We start from the raw sequence: 19,500 nt of genomic DNA on the forward strand, positions 1-19,500 counted from the left end.
CCATGCGCCTGCTGCCCTTGTCCTACTAGGTGGTGGAGGTTGTCGGTTTGGGAGGTGCTGCCGAAGAAGCCTTGGTGAGTTGACGGAGCCACGGTGCGCCGGTGATTGAGGGAGTGGATGTTTAAGGCGGTGGAGAGGGTGCGGATCAAGCGGATGTGTGTGGTTCCCTGCTGTCCCAGACCCAAAGAAGACAGCTTCCCCTTGCTTGTCGCCAGTTACATGCAATGGTGCTTGCAGATGTGGTGGTGGGTGCACTCCATCCGTTGGGCATAATGACGTGCCTTCTTTCATCCAGTACCATTGACAGCTGGACATGCTGTGATTGGGTATTTTCACAGAACCCCCCCAGCAGTATAGTTCTTCAGGCAACCACAGGTCTGATGTTCCGGCTTCCATTGGAAAGCAGAGCCGCCACATACGCCAATACGATGCCACAGTGAGGTATGTGCACCTCTGCCTGTGGGGGGTGGGGGTATGGGGGTACCAGCAGGTCCAGTGTCCACCTGCCCGGTGCCCCTATGCTTAACCTACCACTTCCAGCGAGCTCAGTTTGGGGCAATCCTATTGGGACACCCAATGCTGGCAGCAATGGACCTGCAGCGATTAGAGGAGGTGGAAAATTAACAGCTGCAAAAACAGTCTCAAAACCTCAGTGGGCCTGACATTGCTCAGAAAGATATTGCTGCACCCTTCAAAATGAATTTGTAAATCCTATCTGGATGAGGGCATATACCAGTGAGCATCCTGTGTGCATGAAAATTAGGAGTTGTTTTCAGCCTAATTTGAAAATGTTGAGGAATCTCGCGCCTGTTTGAGGTGAGGGTTTCACTCCCCCCCCCCTCCCCCGGCCACCCCACCCCACCCCTCCCCCTGTCACCCTCCCCCACCCCACCCCATTCCCCCGCCCCTACCCATCACTCCCCCGCAGCCCCCCCCACAGCCGCCAGAATTGTGTGCGCTGTGCAACATGGGCGGAGATCCACCATAGTAGATTCCCGTCCACCTTTCCGCCTGGACATTGGCGGGTCCAAGCGGACGATCCACGGCTCACTGCGGAACGCTGTGACCGAGCCGGTTCCATCCCAGCGTCTGCAGCCGTTTAGCGTAGGTGGCTTTGCCCAGAATGCATCAGACAGGAACGTGACGGGATTGTGGTAACGTCCAAAGCATTCTGGGAAGGACACAGTGGAACTCCAAGCTGCTCGCGGTTACACAGGCAGAGGATGACCAAACCGGTGGGGTGGGAGGGCTGGTGGGAAGCATGGGGGGTTGGTGAGATGGCGGGGAGAGATTGGAGTTGGAGGGGGGGTGTGGGGGGAAGATGGTGGTGGATAGGAGCTGTGAAGTGATTGGGGGATGGGGTATTGGGGGGGGAGATGGGTGCGATATGGGGCATTAGGGTGCCGGGAGGAAGATGGATGGGGATGTGGGGGATATGAGGGATTGGGGAGGAGGGGGTTGGGAGGGGAGATGGGGGATTTGGGGGGAGCTGGGGGATTGGGGGTGCGGGTATGAGCAATGGGGGGTGGGGGAGATGGTGAGGGAGGAGATGGGGGGTGGGGGGGAGACGGATGGAGATGGGGGGTCGATAAATTGGGGATGGGGGATTGGGGAGTGGGGGGATATGGGGGGTGAAATGGGGGTGAGGGGGGATATTGGGGTGGGGGCGAGATGGGGGATTGAGGGGGCGGGCATGGGGGGTGGGGGGAATATGGGGGGGGGAGATGGATGGGGATGGGGTGGTGGGGGGATATGAGGGGGTGGTAGCTGCGGTCCCTAATAGACGAAGCATCCTGTTCCTTGTTTGTCGTAATATTGATCATTTCTGCGGCCCTGCTCAGGTTGCTACACTGCACTTTGGGAACCAAACGGAGCAGTATGTCTGTTGCGGGATACAAGGGTGATACAGAGTACTCACTATGCTGGTAGGAGCCGGTCACTATCCCAGTGGGTGCGCTGTAGCACAGAGCCGTCAGTGCGGAGAGCTGAGACAGCAGTTCCATCCCGGCCTCTGGCCACAGAGAAAGACAGGTTAAAATCAGAATAGAATAAGGGATGGTCAGAACTTTTAAGCACTCGGCCCGACACGCCTCTCTCTCGGGCAGATACAAACCCCACCTCTCTACTTTCTTATCATTTCCCACCATCTTCTTTCTCCCCCAAAATGCATCTAGATTAATGATTTTGTACAATATATGTCACTAGCCACGTGTGGAGAATTGGGAATCCAGATGTTGGTTATCAGTGATCCAGATGTGATCATTTAGCAACCCAGGTGTGGCTAATTCCATTTCTGATTATAAGTAAAAACTGAGTAATAGGCACTGTCGGTGGGCGTGTGAATACTCCTCCGCACACCGTTTGTATGTGAACATTAACCACCTTGTGAATGTGTTGCTAAAATGGGAAGACCAAAAGCAGAGTGCACGAATGACTTTAGATCATTGTGAGTGCTTTACTTCCATGGCTACAATCGTAAAAATAGGAAAGCAGAGTATTTTTTAAACGGTGAGAGATTGGGAAATGTTGGTGTTCAGAGGGAGTTGGGTGTCCTTGTACACAAATCACTGAACGTTAACATGCAGGTACAGCAATTAAGACAGCGAATTGTACGTTGGCCTTTATTACAAGAGGATTGAGTATAAGGGGCCAATTTTGATCAAGGTCTCCGCCCGCCCAAAGTGCCGCCGATGGCCGCCGAGGTACCGGACGGTACTTTGGGCGGGATATTCATCGCCGAGGTCCCTTGAAGGTCAGCGGGCGGCAAATGGACGATGCACGCCGCCAATCTGGGCGGCAGCGAGAGGGAGCTCTCATTCTCAGCGGCAGAGGCGCTTGCCGCCCAAGTGCCGCCGAGGATGGAGTCGGGCCCACGGAGGGTCGAAGAGCTGGAAAAAAAAAATCACCAGTAAAAAATTAAAAAACTAACGGAAGCCCTTCAGGGGACCCCATCCAGGTAAGTCGCTGTGGAAAAACAATATATAAAATGTTCACTGACCTTTTTTTCAGGATCTTCATGTTTACCATCGGGGACAGACCATCCTCCAGCCAACGGTCCACCCCCGTTCTGCCGCCGACTCCCGCCCGCATCAATATCGGAGCTCGGCGGGGGAGCTCAGCGGGCGGGAGCTCAGTTGCGCCACTCGGCCGTCTGCTGATGTCAGCGGGCGCTTCCCGGCGGCTCTCCCCTCCCCCAGCTCCAGGCCACCTCCAAAGTGGCACTGGGCGGATCTTCAGGAGGACTGTCGGCGGCAGTGGGCGGTGAGTTGATCAATTTCGGCCCCTAAGTGTAAAGACGTCTCACTACAATTATGTAGGGCCCTGGTGAGATCGCACCTGGAGTATTGTGTACAGTTCTGGTCTCCTTACCGAAGGAAGGATATACTTGCCATAGAGGGAGTGCATCACCAGACTGATTCCTGGGATGGGGGGATTGCCCGATGAGGAGAGATTGAGTAGACTAGGCCTATATTCTCTAGAGTTTAGAAGAATGAGGCGGTGATCTCATTGAAACATACAAAATTCTTACAGGGCTTGACAGGGTAGATGCAGGGATGATGTTTCACCCTGGCCGAGGAGTCTAGAACCAGATGTCACCGTCTCAGCATAAAGGGTCGGCCATTTAGGACTGAGATGAGGAGAAATTTCTTCACTCAGGGGGTGGTGAATCTTTGGAATTCTCTACCCCAGAGGGCTGTGGAGGCTCAGTCTTTGAGTATATTCAAGACAGAGATCGATAGATTATTTGGATAGTAAGGGCATCAAGGGATATAGGGATAATGCGGAAAGGTGGAGTTGAGGTGGAAGATCAGCCATGATCTTATTAAATGATGGAGCAGACTCGAGGGGCCGAATGGCCTACTCCTGCTCCTATTTCTTATGTTCTTATGTTACTGAATGGTGGGAGATGTTCAGAAAATTTACCTGTATTGTGTAAGACTTTTTCTACTAAAGTTAGTGCATCTGGCTAAATATTCAGAAATTGGACAACACTAAATTGTCTTTTCAACCCGTTTATTTCCATGAATCAGTGGCATTCCCTGCGAGCTTACACCACCAGACCTCTCAGCTTTGTGTAAGCAATTTCAGTGAGGGGTCAACACCTTCAGGGAGGGGAGATCAGGGCACTGGACTCGTCTAGGAAACAGTTGGGGTGCTATAACAGTGACATGCCAAGGGGCAAAGTGTGTTAAAAAGACAAGCCTGAAGGTTCTGTGCCTCAATGCGAGAAGTATTCAGAATAAGGTGGACGAATTAACTGCGCAGACAGCAGTTAACAGATATGATGTAATTGGCATCACGGAGACATGGCTCCAGGGTGACCAAGGCTGGGAACTCAACATCCAGGGGTATTCAACATTTAGGAAGGATAGGCAGAGAGGAAAAGGAGGCGGGGTGGTGTTGCTGGTTAAAGAGGAAATTAATGCAATAGTAAGGAGGGACATTAGCCTGGATGATGCGGAATCAGTATGGGTGGAGCTACGGAATACCAAAGGGCAGAAAACGCTAGTGGGAGTTGTGTACAGACCACCAAACAGTAGTAGTGAGGTTGGGGACAGCATCAAACATGAAATAAGGGATGCGTGCAATAAAGGTACAGCAGTTTATCATGGGCGACTTTAATCTACATATTGATTGGGCTAACCAAACTGGTAGCAATGCGGTGGAGGAGGATTTTCTGGAGTGTATTAGGGATGGTTTTCTCGACCAATATGTCGAGGAACCAACTAGCGAGCTGGCCATCCGAGACTGGGCTAATCCTCAACAAGCCTAAGGACTGAGAGAAATTTAGAATTCAACAGAGGAGGACTAAGGATTTAATTAAGAGGGGAAAGATAGAGTACGAGAGGAAGTTGCAGGGAACATAAAAACTGACTGCAAAAGCTTCTATACATATGTGAAGAGAAAAAGATTAGTAAAGACAAACATAGGTCCCTTGCAGTCAGAGTGTCATGCAGAATTTATAATGGGGAACAAAGAAATGGCAGACCAATTGAACAAATACTTTGGTTCTGTCTTCACGAAGGAAGATATGAATAACCTTCCGAATGTACTAGGGGACAGTGGGTCTAGTGAGAAGGAGGAACTGAGGGATATCCTTATTAGATGGGAAATTGTGTTAGGGAAATTGATGGGATTGAAGGCTGATAAATCCCCGGGCCTGATAGTCTGCATCCCAGAGTAATTAAGGAAGTGGCCCTAGAAATAGTGGATGCATTGGTGATCATTTTCCAACAGTCTATCGACTCTGGATCAGTTCCTATGGACTGGAGGGTAGTTAATGCAACACCACTTTTTAAAAGAGGAGGGAGAGAGAAAAAAGGGAATTATAGACTGGTTAGCCTGACATCAGTAGTGGGGAAAATGTTGGATTCCATCATTAAGGGTGAAATAGCAGTGCATTTGGAAAGCAGTGACAGGATCGGGCACAAGTCAGCTTGGATTTATGAAAGGGAAATCATGCTTGACGAATCTTCTGCAATTTTTTGAGGATGTAACTAGCAGAGTGGACAAGGGAGAACAAGTGGATGTGGTGTATTTGGACTTTCAAAAGAACATAAGAACATAAGAATTAGGAACAGGAGTAGGCCATCTAGCCCCTCGAGCCTGCTCCGCCATTCAACAAGATCATGGCTGATCTGGCCGTGGACTCAGCTCCACTTACCCGCCCGCTCCCCGTAACCCTTAATTCCCCTATTGGTTAAAAATCTATCCATCTCTGATTTGAATACATTCAATGAGCTAGCTCAACTGCTTCCTTGGGCAGAGAATTCCACAGATTCACAACCCTCTGGGAGAAGAAATTCCTTCTCAACTCGGTTTTAAATTGGCTTCCCCGTATTTTGAGGCTGTGCCCCCTAGTTCTAGTCTCCCCGACCAGTGGAAACAACCTCTCTGCCTCTATCTTGTCTACCCCTTTCATTATTTTAAATGTTTCTATAAGATCACCCCTCATCCTTCTGAACTCCAACGAGTAAAGACCCAGTCTACTCAATCTATCATCATAAGGTAACCCCCTCATCCCCGGAATCAGCCTAGTGAATCGTCTCTGTACCCCCTCCAAAGCTAGTATATCCTTCCTGAAGTAAGGTGACCAAAACTGCATGCAGTACTCCAGGTGCGGCCTCACCAATACTCTATACAGTTGCAGCAGGACCTCCCTGCTTTTGTACTCCATCCCTCTCGCAATGAAGGCCAACATTCCATTCGCCTTCCTGATTACCTGCTGCACCTGCAAACTAATTTTTTGGGATTCAGGCACAAGGACCCCCAGGTCCCTCTGCACCACAGCATGTTGTAATTTCTCCCCATTCAAATAATATTCTCTTTTACTGTTTTTTTTCCCAAGGTGGATGACCTCACATTTTCCGACATTGTATTCCATCTGCCAAACCTTAGCCCATTCGCTTAACCTATCCAAATCTCTGCAGTCTCTCTGTGTCCTCTACACAACCCGCTTTCCCACTAATCTTTGTGTCATCTGCAAATTTTGTTACACTACACTCTTCCAGGTCATCTATGTATATTGTAAACAGTTGTGGTCCCAGCACCGATCCCTGTGGCACACCACTAACCACCGATTTCCAACCCGAAAAGGACCCATTTATCCCGACTCTCTGCTTTCTGTTAGCCAGCCAATTCTCGATCCATGCTAATACATTTCCTCTGACTCCGCGTACCTTTATCTTCTGCAGTAACCTTTTGTGTGGCACCTTATCGAATGCCTTTTGGAAATCTAAATACACCACATCAATCGGTACACCTCTATCCACCATGCTCGTTATATCCTCAAAGAATTCCAGTAAATTAGTTAAACATGATTTCCCCTTCATGAATCCATGTTGCGTCTGCTTGATTGCACTATTCCTATCTAGATGTCCGGCTATTTCTTCCTTAATGATAGCTTCAAGCATTTCCCCACTACAGATGTTAAACTAACCGGCCTATAGTTACCTGCCTTTTGTCTTCCCCCTTTTTTAAACAGAGGCGTTACATTAGCTGCTTTCCAATCCGCTGGTAACTCCCCAGAGTCCAGAGAATTTTGGTAGATTATAACGAATGCATCTGCTATAACTTCTGGCATCTCTTTTAATACCCTGGGATGCATTTCATCAGGACCAGGGGACTTGTCTACCTTGAGTCCCATTAGTCTGTCCAGCACTACCCACGTAGTGATAGTGATTGTCTCAAGATCCTCCCTTCCCACATTCCCGTGACCAGCAATTTTTGACATGGTTTTTGTGTCTTCCACTGTGAAGACCGAAGCAAAATAATTGTTTAAGGTCTCAGCCATTTCCACATTTCCCATTATTAAATCCCCCTTCTCATCTTTTAAGGGACCAACATTTACTTTAGTCACTCTTTTCTGTTTTATATATCGGTAAAAACTTTTACTATCTGTTTTTGTTTTGCGCAAGTTTACTTTCGTAATCTATCTTTCCTTTCTTTATTGCTTTCTTAGTGATTCTTTGCTGTCATTTAAAATTTTCCCAATCTTCTAGTTTCCCACTAACCTTGGCCACCTTATACGCATTGGTTTTTAATTTGATACTCTCCTTTATTTCCTTGGTTATCCACGGCTGGTTATCCCTTCTCTTACCGCCCTTCTTTTTCACTGGAATATATTTTTGTTGAGCACTATGAAAGAGCTCCTTAAAAGTCCTCCACTGTTCCTCAATTGTGCCACCATTTAGTCTGTGTTCCCAGTCTACTTTAGCCAACTCTGCCCTCATTCCACTATAGTCCCCTTTGTTTAAGCATAGTACGCTCGTTTGATACACTACTTCCTCACCCTCAATCTGTATTACAAATTCAACCATACTGTGATCACTCATTCCGAGAGGATCTTTTACTAGGAGATTGTTTATTATTCCTGTCTCATTACACAGGACCAGATCTAAGATAGCTTGCTCCCTTGTAGGTTCTGTAACATACTATTCTAAGAAACAATCCCGTATGCATTCTATGAATTCCTCCTCAAGGCTACCCCGTGCAATTTGATTTGACCAATCGATATGTAGGTTAAAATCCCCCATGATTACTGCCGTTCCTTTTTCACATGCCTCCATTATTCCCTTGATTATTGCTCACCCCACCGTGAAGTTATTATTTGGGGGCCTATAAACTACGCCCACCAGTGACTTTTTCCCCTTACTATCTCTAATCTCCACCCACAATGATTCAACATTTTGTTCATTAGAGCCAATATCGCCTCTCACAACTGCCCTGATATCATCCTTTATTAACAGAGCTACCCCACCTCCTTTCCCTTCTTGACTATCTTTCCGAATTGTCAGATACCCCTGTATGTTTAATTCCCAGTCTTGGCCACCCTGCAACCACGTTTCTGTAATCACCACCAAATCATACCCATTTGTAATGATTTGTGCCGTCAACTCATTTACTTTATTTCGAATGCTGCGTTTAGGTAGAGTGTTTTAATACTAGTTTTTAAACCATGCTTTTTAGGTTTGACCCCTCCTGCAGCCCCTTTATATTCATACTTATTGTCCCTTCCTATCACCTTGTGGTCCCACACAAGAGATTGGTGTGCAAAGTCGAAGCGCCTGGTATTGGGGGTAATGTACTGATGTGGATAGAGAACTGGTTGGCAGACAGGAAGCAGAGAGTCGGGATAAACGGGTCCTTTTCAGAATGGCAGGCAGTGACTAGTGGAGTGCCGCAGGGCTCAGTGCTGGGACCCCAGCACTTTACAATATACATTAATGATTTGGATGAAGGAATTGAGTGTAATATCTCCAAGTTTGCAGATGACACTAAACTGGGTGGCGGTATGAGTTGTGAGGGGGATGCTAAGAGGCTGCAGGGTGACTTGGACAGGTTAGGTGAGTGGGCAAATGCATGGCAAATGCAGTATAATGTGGATAAATGTGAGGTTATCCATTTTGGGGGCAAAAACGCGAAGGCAGAATATTATCTGACTGGCGGCAGATTCGAAAAAGGGGAGGTGCAACGAGACCTGGGTGTCATGGATCATCAGTCATTGAAGGTTGGCATGCAGGTACAGCAGGCGGTGAAGAAGGCAAATGGTATGTTGGCCTTCATAGCTAGGGGATTTGAGTATAGGAGCAGGGAGGTCTTACTGCAGTTGTACAGGGCCTTGGTGAGGCCTCACCTGGAATATTGTGTTCAGTTTTGGTCTCCTAATCTGAGGAGGGAGTGCAGTGAAAGTTCACCAGACTAATTCCAGGGATGGCTGGACTACCATATGAGGAGAGACTGGATCAACTGGGCCTTTATTCACTGGAGTTTAGAAGGATGAGAGGGGATGTCATAGAAACGTATAAGATTCTGACGGGACTGGACAGGTTAGATGCGGGAAGAATGTTCCCAATATTGGGGAGGTCCAGAACCAGGGTACATAGTCTTAGGATAAGGGGTAAGCCATTTAGGAATGTGATGAGGAGAAACTTCTTCACTCAGAGAGTTGTTAACCTGTGGAATTCCCTGCCGCAGAGAGTTGTTGATGCCAGTTCATTGGATATATTCAAGAGGGAGTTAGATATGGCCCTTACAGCTAAGGGGATCAAGAGGTATGGAGAGAAAGCAGTAAAGGGGTACTGAGGGAATGATTAGCCATGATCTTATTGAATGGTGGTGCAGGCTCGAAGGGCCGAATGGCCTACTCTTGCACCTATTTTCTATGTTTCTATGTTGATATTTTGGAACTAACTGGACCAAAGGGACATCCTCATCTGAACTGATTGTGGAGGAAGATTTCCTCTGTGTGCTATGTGTAACGCAACTGTAAACCCATTGCTGCTGATGAAAATTCAGCTCTGGCCCATTTACTGACTGCCGTGGCTCAGTGGGTAGCACTTCTGCCTCTGAGTCAGAAGGTTGTGGGTTCAAGTCCCACTCCAGAATACAAAATTCAGGCTGACACTCCCAGTGCAGTACTGACGGGGTGCTGCACTGTGGGAGATGTCGTCTTTCGGATGAGACGTTAAATGATCCCATGGCACTATTTTGAAAAAGAGCAGGGGAGTTATCCCTGGTGTCCTGGCCAATATTTATCCCTGAACCAACATCTTTAAAACACGCAACACTGGTCATTATCTCATTGCTGTTTGTGGGAGCTTGCTGTGTGCAAATTGGATCCCATGTTTCCTGCTTTACAACAGTGACTGCACTTCAAAAAGTACTTCATTGGCTGTAAAGTGCTTTGGGACATCCTGAGGTCATGAAAGGCGCTATATAAATGCAAGCTCTTTCTTCTTTACATCACAAGACACAGGCGGGAGTGGGAAGAAATGCAGATTAGAGAATGGCCAGAGATTCCGAGATCTGCAGTTCAGGAATCATTGAATAGTACAGCACAGAAGGAGGCCATTCGGCCCATCGAAGCTGTCCCGGCTCTTTCGAAAAGCAATCCAGTTAGTCCCACTCCCCCTGCTCTTTCCCCATATCCCTTTTTTCTCCTTCAAGTATTTATCCAATTCTCTTTTGAAGACTACTATTGAATCTGTATCCACTACCCTATCGAGCAGTGCATTCCAAATCCTAACCACTCGTTGCATAATTTTTTCTTTCCTCATGTTGCCTCTAGTCCTTTTGACAATCACCTTAAATCTGTGCCCTCCAGTTACCGACCCTCCAGCCACAGTTTCTCCATTTATGAGCAGGATACTGGAAGAAGTCACTACTCTCTGTCAGATGGTGCCGAGGGATCTTTAACCACTAGTCCGAACACTTTGATAATAACAGACTGACTGGATCAATTTGATTTTCAGCACTACAACATAAATCATAGAATCATAGTCGATGTTTTCCAGGGGAGAGAAAACTGCCCAAAATAACCCCTCGGCTTCTGTTTTAAGAAGCAGGCTTTTGGGGTATGGGTTTGCATTCTTGAAATTTCCTCACCCCGCAAACTAGATCCTAAAATAGGCCTCAGGCCGAGGAAGAGATCTGCAGCTCGCCTCTGACAAGGAAACCTGTGTGCACAGAGAGGGGGAACACGATAAAATGAAAGAAAGAAGAAAGACGCGTTAATATAGCGCCTTTCACGACCACCCGGACATCTCAAATCACCAATGAAGTACTTTTGGAGTCACTGTTGCAATTTGGGAATCGCGGCAGACAACATGCGCACAGCAAGCTCCCACAAACAACAATGTGATAATGACCAGATAATCTGTTATGTTGATTGAGGGATAAATATTGGTCAGGACACCAGAGATAACTCCCCTGCTCTTCGAAATAGTGGGATCTATAACGTCCACTTGAGAGAGCAGATGGAGCCTCGGTTTAATGTCTCATACGAAAGAGGGCACCTCTGACAGTACAGCACTCACTCAGCACTGCACAGGAGTGGTAGCTTAGATTTTTTGTGCTTAAGACCCTGGAGTGGGACTTGAACCCACAACCTTCTGACTCCGAGGCGAGTGAGCTACCCACTGAGCCACGGCTGACAAAGGAGAAAGAAACTTCGACAACAATATCATGGCCCAGACCAGTTGGTACTGGTCCCGACTGGATGACTTCAGCATTGGTTGGGCAACTCCACACTCTCAAAGCACTAAAACTAACCCGACGCGGCCAACGGAACGAAGATATCGATGTGGCCGCCATCTTCCTGCGGTAGTGCGCAGCCGCCCAGATTCTCCCAGAATCCTCTTATCTTGGCCTCCGGAAGATTCCTTGAACTGATTTTACAGCCTGGAACAAGGAGGGGAAAAAAGGGGAGAGATTAATGCGAGAACCTCCTCCCGTCAGGAAATAGCTGCAAAAATTCCCACGTAAGTACAGTAAACGGTTTCCTGTTTTGCTGATTTATTTCCCCAGTAAGTTTACTGACTGGAGCAATTTCACTGCAAGATGTTTCAATTTCTCTTATTCTGCAGCTGAAATAAAAGAAATTTGGGGATTTAAGTACTTGCTGCTCATAATTTATTATCTTCGAGGTTGTACCCGTGTCGCTATGGGGGAGGTTAAGCAAACACATAGTTGCTTTTGTCGAGCTCTTTCCCCCAAATCAATGATTGCAGCCTTGCGCATGCGCATTGTGTGGGGAAGAAAATAGCGTCCGATGCGCATGAACACACTTCTGCCGCGAATCGCACCTGTCGCCATCTTGGTAAAGGACGAACAAGAAGCGTCCTTTACCCACATCTGAAGAAGACATTAGTCTATTTGCACTTGAGGCCTAACGCCTGTTTCTGGGCCCTGCTGCAACTTGGGTTTGCCCTGAGGCAGCCAGTGCTGATTGGCTCCGGGAAAACCAACATTAAACACCATGCAAGTAAAAGAAGGTAATTATTTAACATAATCATCGCCATTCCCGGTCCCAAGTTCTTCGACCTCACTCCTGGACCTCCTGGCCCCTTGCCAATCTCCCCCCCCCCCCACCCCCCGGCCCCGGATTCCAACCTACTAGCCCCCACCACCCCCAACAGTATGATATTATAGCTATTACAGAGACATGGCAAAAAGAGGGGCAGGTATGGCAGCTCAATATTTCTGGTTACAGGATCTTTGGATGGGATTGAGAGGGAGGTAAAAAGGGAGGGGTATCAGTGGGAGAGCATTTAGATGCTAGTGACCATAATTCAGTTAGATTTAAGGTAGTTATGGAAAAGGACAAGGATAGACCAGGAATAAAAGTTCTAAACTGGGGAAAAGCCAATTTTGCTAAACTGAGAGGTGATTTGGCCATAGTGGAGTGGAAACAGCTACTTGAAGGTAAATCACTGTTAGAGCAGTGGGAGACATTCAAGGAGGAGATCTGGAGGGTTCAGGCCAAACATGTGCCCTTAAAGAAAAAGGGTGGGACTAACAAACCTAGAGCCTTCTGGATGTCTAGGGATAAAGAAAAAAAGGGACGCTTATGACACATACTGAGGGCTAAATACTGCAGAATCTCTCGGCGTGCAGAAAGTCCAGGGGTGAAGTTAAAAGGTATATTTGGAAAGCAAAGAGAGAGCATGAAAATTCTTGGCAAGTAAAATCAAGGAAACGCAAAAATGTTTTATAAATATATTGAGAGCAAGAGGATAACTAAAGAAAGGGTAGGGACTATTAGAGATCATGAGGGTAATCTGTGTGTGGAGGCAGAAGATGTGGGTATGGTTCTTAATGAATACTTTGCGTCTGTTTTCACAAAAGAGAGGGGCGATGCAGACACTGCAACGAGGAGGAGGAGTGTGAAATATTAGATGAAATAAACATAGTGAGAGAGGAGATATTAAAGGGTTTAGCAGCTTTGAAAGTGGATAAGTCCCCAGGCCCGGATGAAATGTATCCCAGGCTGTTAAGTGAAGCAAAAGAGGAAATAGCAGAGGCTTTGACCATCATTTTCCAATCCTCTCTGGCTTCAGGTGTGGTGCCAGAGGACTGGAGGACTGCTAATGTGGTACTTTGTTTAAGAAGGGAGAAAGAGATAGACCGAGTAATTATAGGCCAGTCAGCCTAACCTCAGCAGTGGGAAAATTATTGGAAACAATCCTGAAGGACAGGATATTTAGAAAGCCACGGTTTAATCAGGGATAGTCAGCACTGGTTTGTTAAGGGAAGGTCGAACTTGATTGAATTTTTCGAGGAGGATGAGGGCAGTAGATATGATGTAGTGTGTATGGATTTTAGCAAAGCTTTTGATAAGGTCCCACATGGCAGACTGGCCGAGATATAGTGGATAGAAAGGGCCTATTTCCCTTAGCAGAGGAGTCAATAACCAAGGGGGAAAAATTTAAAGTAACTGGTAGAAGGTTTAGAGGTGATTTGAGGGGAAATTTATTCACGCAGAGGGTTGTGGGGGTCTGGAACTCGCTGCCTGAGAGGGTGGTAGAGGCAGAAACCCTCACCACATTTAAAAAGTACTTAGATGCGCACTTGAAGTGCCGTAACCTGCAGGGTTATGGACCTAGAGCTGGAACGTGGGATTAGGCTGGATCATCATCATCATCATTATCATCCCCTCAAAATCGAGGAAGACTTGCTTCCACTCGAAAAGTGAGTTCTCAGGTGACTGAACAGTCCAATACTGGAATTACAGTCTCTGTCACAGGTGGGGCAGACAGTCATTGAAGGAAAGGGTGGTTGGGGAGTCTGGTTTGCCGCACGCTCCTTCTGCTGCCTGCGCTTGTTTTCTGCAAGCTCTCGGCGACGAGACCCGAGGTGCTCAGTGCCCTCCCAGATGCTCTTCCTCCACTTAGGGCGGTCTTTGGCCAGGGACTCCCAGGTGTCGGTGGGGATGTTGCACTTTATCGGGAAGGCTTTGAGGGTGTCCTTGAAACATTTCCTCTGCCCACCTGGGGCTCGCTTGCCGTGTAGGAGTTCCGAGTAGAGCGCTTGCTTTGGGAGTCTTGTGTCAGGAATGCGAACAATGTGGCTCGCCCAACGGAGCTGGTCGAGTGTGGTCAGTGCTTCGATGCTGGGGATGTTGGCCTGATCGAGGACGCTAACGTTCGTGCGTCTGTCCTCCCAGGGGATTTGTAGAATCTTGCGGAGACATTGTTGGTATTTCTCCAGCAATTTGAGGTGTCTACTGTATATGGTCCACATCTCTGAACCATACAGGAGGGCGGGTCCTCTTGTTGGCTGGCACGGACACGATGGGCCGAAATGGCCTCCTTCCGTGCTGTAAACTTCTATGATTCTATGACAGCATTCCCGACCCCCCAACAGCTCTCTCTCTCTCTCTCTCTCTCTCTCTCTCAAGGCCTGCGATCTTCCTCCCTGATCCCCCACCGTACCCCATTCCTCCTCCAGACCCCCAATCACTTGCCTGGGAATTGGAGCAGTAACCTGTGCGGCCTCCTCTCGCAGTGCCACCTACAGTATGATGAGTTCCGAGGCCCCAAATCCCGAGCTCTTCGGACTTCCCCATTTGTTAGCGTTCTGCGGGTAAGCCGCCCAAAGATAGGTGCGCCTGAATTTTTAGGCCATAGTCCGTAAACACAGGCTGCAATGGGAGTGGAAATCTGGGACTTGCTCCCCCAAAAGGCGGTAGATTTTGGGTCAGTTGTAAATTTTCAAGATCGTTAAATTTTTGTTGGGTAAGGGTGTCGAGGGTTACGGAGCAAAGGCAGGTAAATGGAGTTGAGGTGCAGAACAGCCCTGGTCTCATTGAATGGCTGAACAGGCTCGAGGGGCTCAATGGCCTGTTCCTGTTCCTAATGTCAAACAGGATCAGGCTGTGATTGGACAGCAGCACCCGCATTCAACAAAGATTGTGGCTAATTAATTCGAGGCTCCTGCCTCGGGTGGGACTGAGCCACACTGGCCAGGAAGGTTCCGGAACCGTGCTGAGGGGGCAGAGGTGGCAGCTGGCACGAGAGTGCTGCTGTTGTGCCAGGCTGTGTGTGGAGACTGGGACCTTTGAGGAGGTGGGTGGGGTAGCTTGACCCATCCACCTCCACGGAGGTGTGTGGGGGACCTGACCCATCCACCTCCATGGCACGAACCTGGTATTGCAGTACTTCCAGGAACGGTGCAGTGGCTCTAGGCCTTTTGGCTAAGAGCATTGGCACAGAGTGATCCTTGGCGTGTGCAAGGTGACCTCTGGCGTTTGTGATTTGACAAAGAATTGGAACGATTGGCTAAGAATTTAAAAAAAAAAAAAACTGGGACCTTTAATGGCACCAAACGTGCCTCAGGATCCGACATTGTGGAACTCTGACTCGAGTCACTCTCCCGTCGGCAGTGCCAAACCGCAAAACTCAGCGGGTTCTCAATAAAGGGATGATTTGTGCACATTTACTCTGTAAGGGTTCAGTTGGCAGCAGTTATTCCTTCATCAGGTGAGCTCTTTGGTGTGGATGCTGCACTTCTCTAATTCTGGCCTCTGGCTCATCCCCGGTTTCCATCGCTCCACCATCGGTGGCTGTGCCTTCGGCTGCCCCGGTCCTAGGCTCTGGAATTCCCTCCCTTAACCATTCCGCCTCGCCACCTCTCTCTCCTCCTTTAAGACACTTTCCTGTCCTATTATCTCCTTATCCTGGCCAATAGTTATTCCTCATTCAACATAACAAAAAAACAGATTACCTGCTCATTATCACAGTGCTGTTGCTGGGAACTTACTGTGTGCAGATTGTCCCACATTCTTCTCCTTCTTAAGCATTCCCTCGGAGTCGAGGATGACTCAACAGTGACTACACTTCAAAAGTACTTCATTGGCTGTAAAGCTCTTTGAGACGACCGGTGGTCGTGAAAGGCGCTATACAAATCCAAGTCTTTTCTTTCGATGTCAAATTTAGTTTGCCAGCGCTCCTGTGAAGACCCTTGGGATATTTTACCAAGTTACATTTTGGACCCTTGGGGAAATCAAGGGATATGGGGATCGGGCGGGAAAGTGGAGTTGAGGTCAAAGGTCAGCCATGATCTTATTGAATGGCGGAGCAGGCACGAGGAACTGTATGGCCTGCTCCTGCTCCTATTTCTTATGTTCTTATAGGCGCTATATAAATGCAAGTTGTTTGTTATGCTGTGAGCGGTCTGCTGTTCAGACAACTGACGGCATCAGAGATTGAGGGCAGATAATCCCTTGCTAGATTGGGACCTCTGTAAGGTTGCCAACTCTGGTTGGGTGCATTCCTGGAGCTTTCACCACAAGGCCTCCTGTCTCTAACCGCCCCGCCCAGTTAAACAGCCTTTTGATCCCCCCAGTCTCCGATAATTTTACATCTAACAACTAACTGTAAACGAACGTGTTCAAAGAAATTGAATTTTTTGTTTCATCCCTGTTCCACTTACTGACTATCGTGGCTCAGTGGGTAGCATGCCTGCCTCTGCGTCAGAGGTCGTGGGTTCAAGTCCCACTCCAGAGCACAAAATTCAGGCTGACACTCCAGTGGAGTGCTGACGGAGTGCTGTCACTTTAGAAGAGACGTTAAACCGAGGCCCCGTCTGCTCCCTCAGGTGGATATTAAAGATCCCTTGGCACTGTTTCGAAGAAGAGCAGGGGAATTATCCCCGGTGTCCTGGCCAATATTTATCCCTCAATCAACATCAGTAAAACATATTATCTGATCATTAACACATTGCTGTTTGTGGGAGCTTGCTGTGCGCAAATTAGGATATTGCATTTTCTATATTACAACAGTGACTACGCTTCAAAAAGTATTTTGGGACGTGCTGAGGTCATGAAAGGCGCTATATAGATGCAAGTTCTTCTTTCTTCCCTACATCGCAAGACACAGGCGGCAGTGGGGAGAATGCATCCTGAGATGTTTCATCCCGGGTGTTGCTCGCAGCAGTGCCCGGGAGATTGAGCTTTCATTCCTGGCGACTCCAGGGTGATCCCTAACCATCCCTCCGTGCACAGTCAACTCTTGGGGTAGGCTCAACGATGATCGGATCGCCAATCCTCCAGCAGAGCCCAGAGACCCCCACCTGCCTGGCAGGTTCACCAATGGGAGGGGCCCTCCCGGAGGTCACTGCCAACCCCCCCCCCCCCTCCCCTCCCACCCTGCCCCCTGCACAGGGTCAACCGGAACAGGTCCTGTGTCCCTGGCTGGCGATATCATCCCTAGTTCGGTCATTCGCATCTCGGCACCCAAACGGCCGCCCGCCCCACTTGCCTTGGACCAAGTCCACCTCGCTCGAGTCGCCCTCAGCGACTATCCCGATGCTCTTCGCTCTCTGGCCTCTCAGAACCTTCTCCAGTCGGTTCAGCAGACTGTCCAGCGTCGTACCGCTGTGCTCATATACCACAGGGATCACGCCAATCTTCACACAGTCCAGGACCATCTGTAGGAAAAACAAGCCTCAAGTCTCCTTCACGTGAGAATAGCTCCGTCCCTCCCCTTCCTGCACCATTTGGGAAATGCATTTCCGAGGAGCGGGCGGGGCGGGGTTGAGGGGTTGCGGAGTGTTCAGGATACTCAAACACCCCGAGATTTATTTTTTTTGAAATTGCACCTCTGACCTCTGAGTCAGAAGGTCGTGGGTTCAAGCACCACTCCAGGAACTTGAGCACATAAATCTAGGCTTTCCTACATTACTACAGTGACTACACTTCATTGGCTGTAAAGTGCTTTGGGACGTCTAGAGGTCGTGAAAGGCACGAATATAAATGCAAGTTCGTTCTTTTTTTAGACACTCGTAGTACTGAGGGAGCGCTGAACTGTTGGAGGTGCCGTCTTTCGGATGAGACGTTAAACCGAGGCCCTGTCTGCTCTCTCAGGTGGGTGTAAAAGATCCCACGGCACTATTTCGAAGAAGAGCAGGGGAGTTCTCCCCAGTGTCCTGGCCAATATTTATCCCTCAATCAACGTAACTGTTTGTGGGAGCTTGCTGAGCGCATGTTAGCTGCCGCGTTTCCTACATTACAACAATGACCGCACTTCAAAAAGTACTTCATTGGCTGTAAAGCGCTTTGGGATGCCCGGGACCTTGAAAGGCGCGATATAAATGTTTGGATTTGAAATGCTTTCTTTATCCCGATGTCTCTGCTCTTTTGGATTGGCTGAGATCCTGACATGACTATCACCCGCTCCCCCCCACCTTCCCACCACCCCGCCCCCCCCCCCCCCCCGCCCCATCCCCCACACCCCCGATCAAGATCTCGGGAACATTTAACTACATTCAAAAACCCATTGGTGGATATCCTGGAATCTCCATTCACCAACACACACCCCCCTCGCACCTCGCTCACCACAGCCAGCGTTACAGAGAAATGCAGGCGAGACTGTAGCCATACCTCCCAGGCCGGAACCCTGGATGATATGAGGACAACACGCAGCTTGTCAGAGCTGTCATTCACCGCCTTGCCGCGAGGAAATGCAGGATAGGCCCCACCTCCAGCGAGATTCTTCCTGCAATTGATAGAGAAACACTTGACTTTACAACTACTTTAAGTAGAACATTAAAATCAAGCGCCCCCTTTTGGCAAGGCCACCAGAACCCACAAACTTCCAAATAAAATTTTAACGGAAACTTAAAAATCAAATTAAAATTTGGTTGCCGGGGGTGACGACGCACTCCAGTCCCTCCGGCGCCCACCTCTCGCGGAAGGCCGCGAGCGTACCGGTGGACACCGCGTGCTCCATCTCCAGGGACACCCCGGCGCGAACCTAACTGTGGAAGAGAGGCAGGCAGTCTGGCTGAACGACCCCCTCGACCGCCCGCTGCCTGGACCAGTTAACGGCCATCTTGGCCAGGCCCAGGAACAGTCGAACGAGGAGGCCTTCCGACCTGCCCGCTCCCCTCCGCACCAGGTGCCCAAAGATCAGGAGTGTGGGACTGAAGTGCAGCCAGAAATCAAGGAGCAGCCCCACTTGTCTCTACAACAGGTTCCAGCACGGTTCCTGGGAGGTATGGTTACAGTCTCGCCTGAATGACTCTGTAATGCTGGCAGTGAGGGGGTGGGGGAAGGGGTGTGTTGGTCACACTGTTCTGGAGGTCCCGTACAGACCAGTTGCCGGCTTCACAATAGAAAAACTACACACGCGCGGAAATGTGAATGGGCCACATCCCCGGAAACAAATTAGAGGGAACATCGCCTGGGAATACTGCATTCAGTTGTGCGCAACGCACCTC

The 19,500-nt window shown here is 48.8% G+C and overlaps 1 protein-coding gene across 1 annotated transcript in view; it reads right to left on the minus strand.

Moving 5' to 3' along the window:
• The window catches only part of LOC139273861 (epithelial cell-transforming sequence 2 oncogene-like), a 72,214-nt gene that overhangs the window by 35,145 nt on the left and 17,569 nt on the right, over window positions 1–19,500 (minus strand). Inside the window, exons 7-10 of the mRNA XM_070890937.1 lie at window positions 18,662–18,776; window positions 17,541–17,709; window positions 11,554–11,682; window positions 1,919–2,011 (exon numbers count right to left, since the gene is read on the minus strand). Of these exons, the coding sequence (XP_070747038.1) occupies window positions 1,919–2,011; window positions 11,554–11,682; window positions 17,541–17,709; window positions 18,662–18,776 (506 nt within the window). The remainder of the gene's footprint in view (window positions 1–1,918; window positions 2,012–11,553; window positions 11,683–17,540; window positions 17,710–18,661; window positions 18,777–19,500) is intronic.

Source organism: Pristiophorus japonicus, chromosome 9 (assembly GCF_044704955.1).
Source record: "Pristiophorus japonicus isolate sPriJap1 chromosome 9, sPriJap1.hap1, whole genome shotgun sequence".
Taxonomy (NCBI): Eukaryota; Metazoa; Chordata; class Chondrichthyes; family Pristiophoridae; genus Pristiophorus; species Pristiophorus japonicus.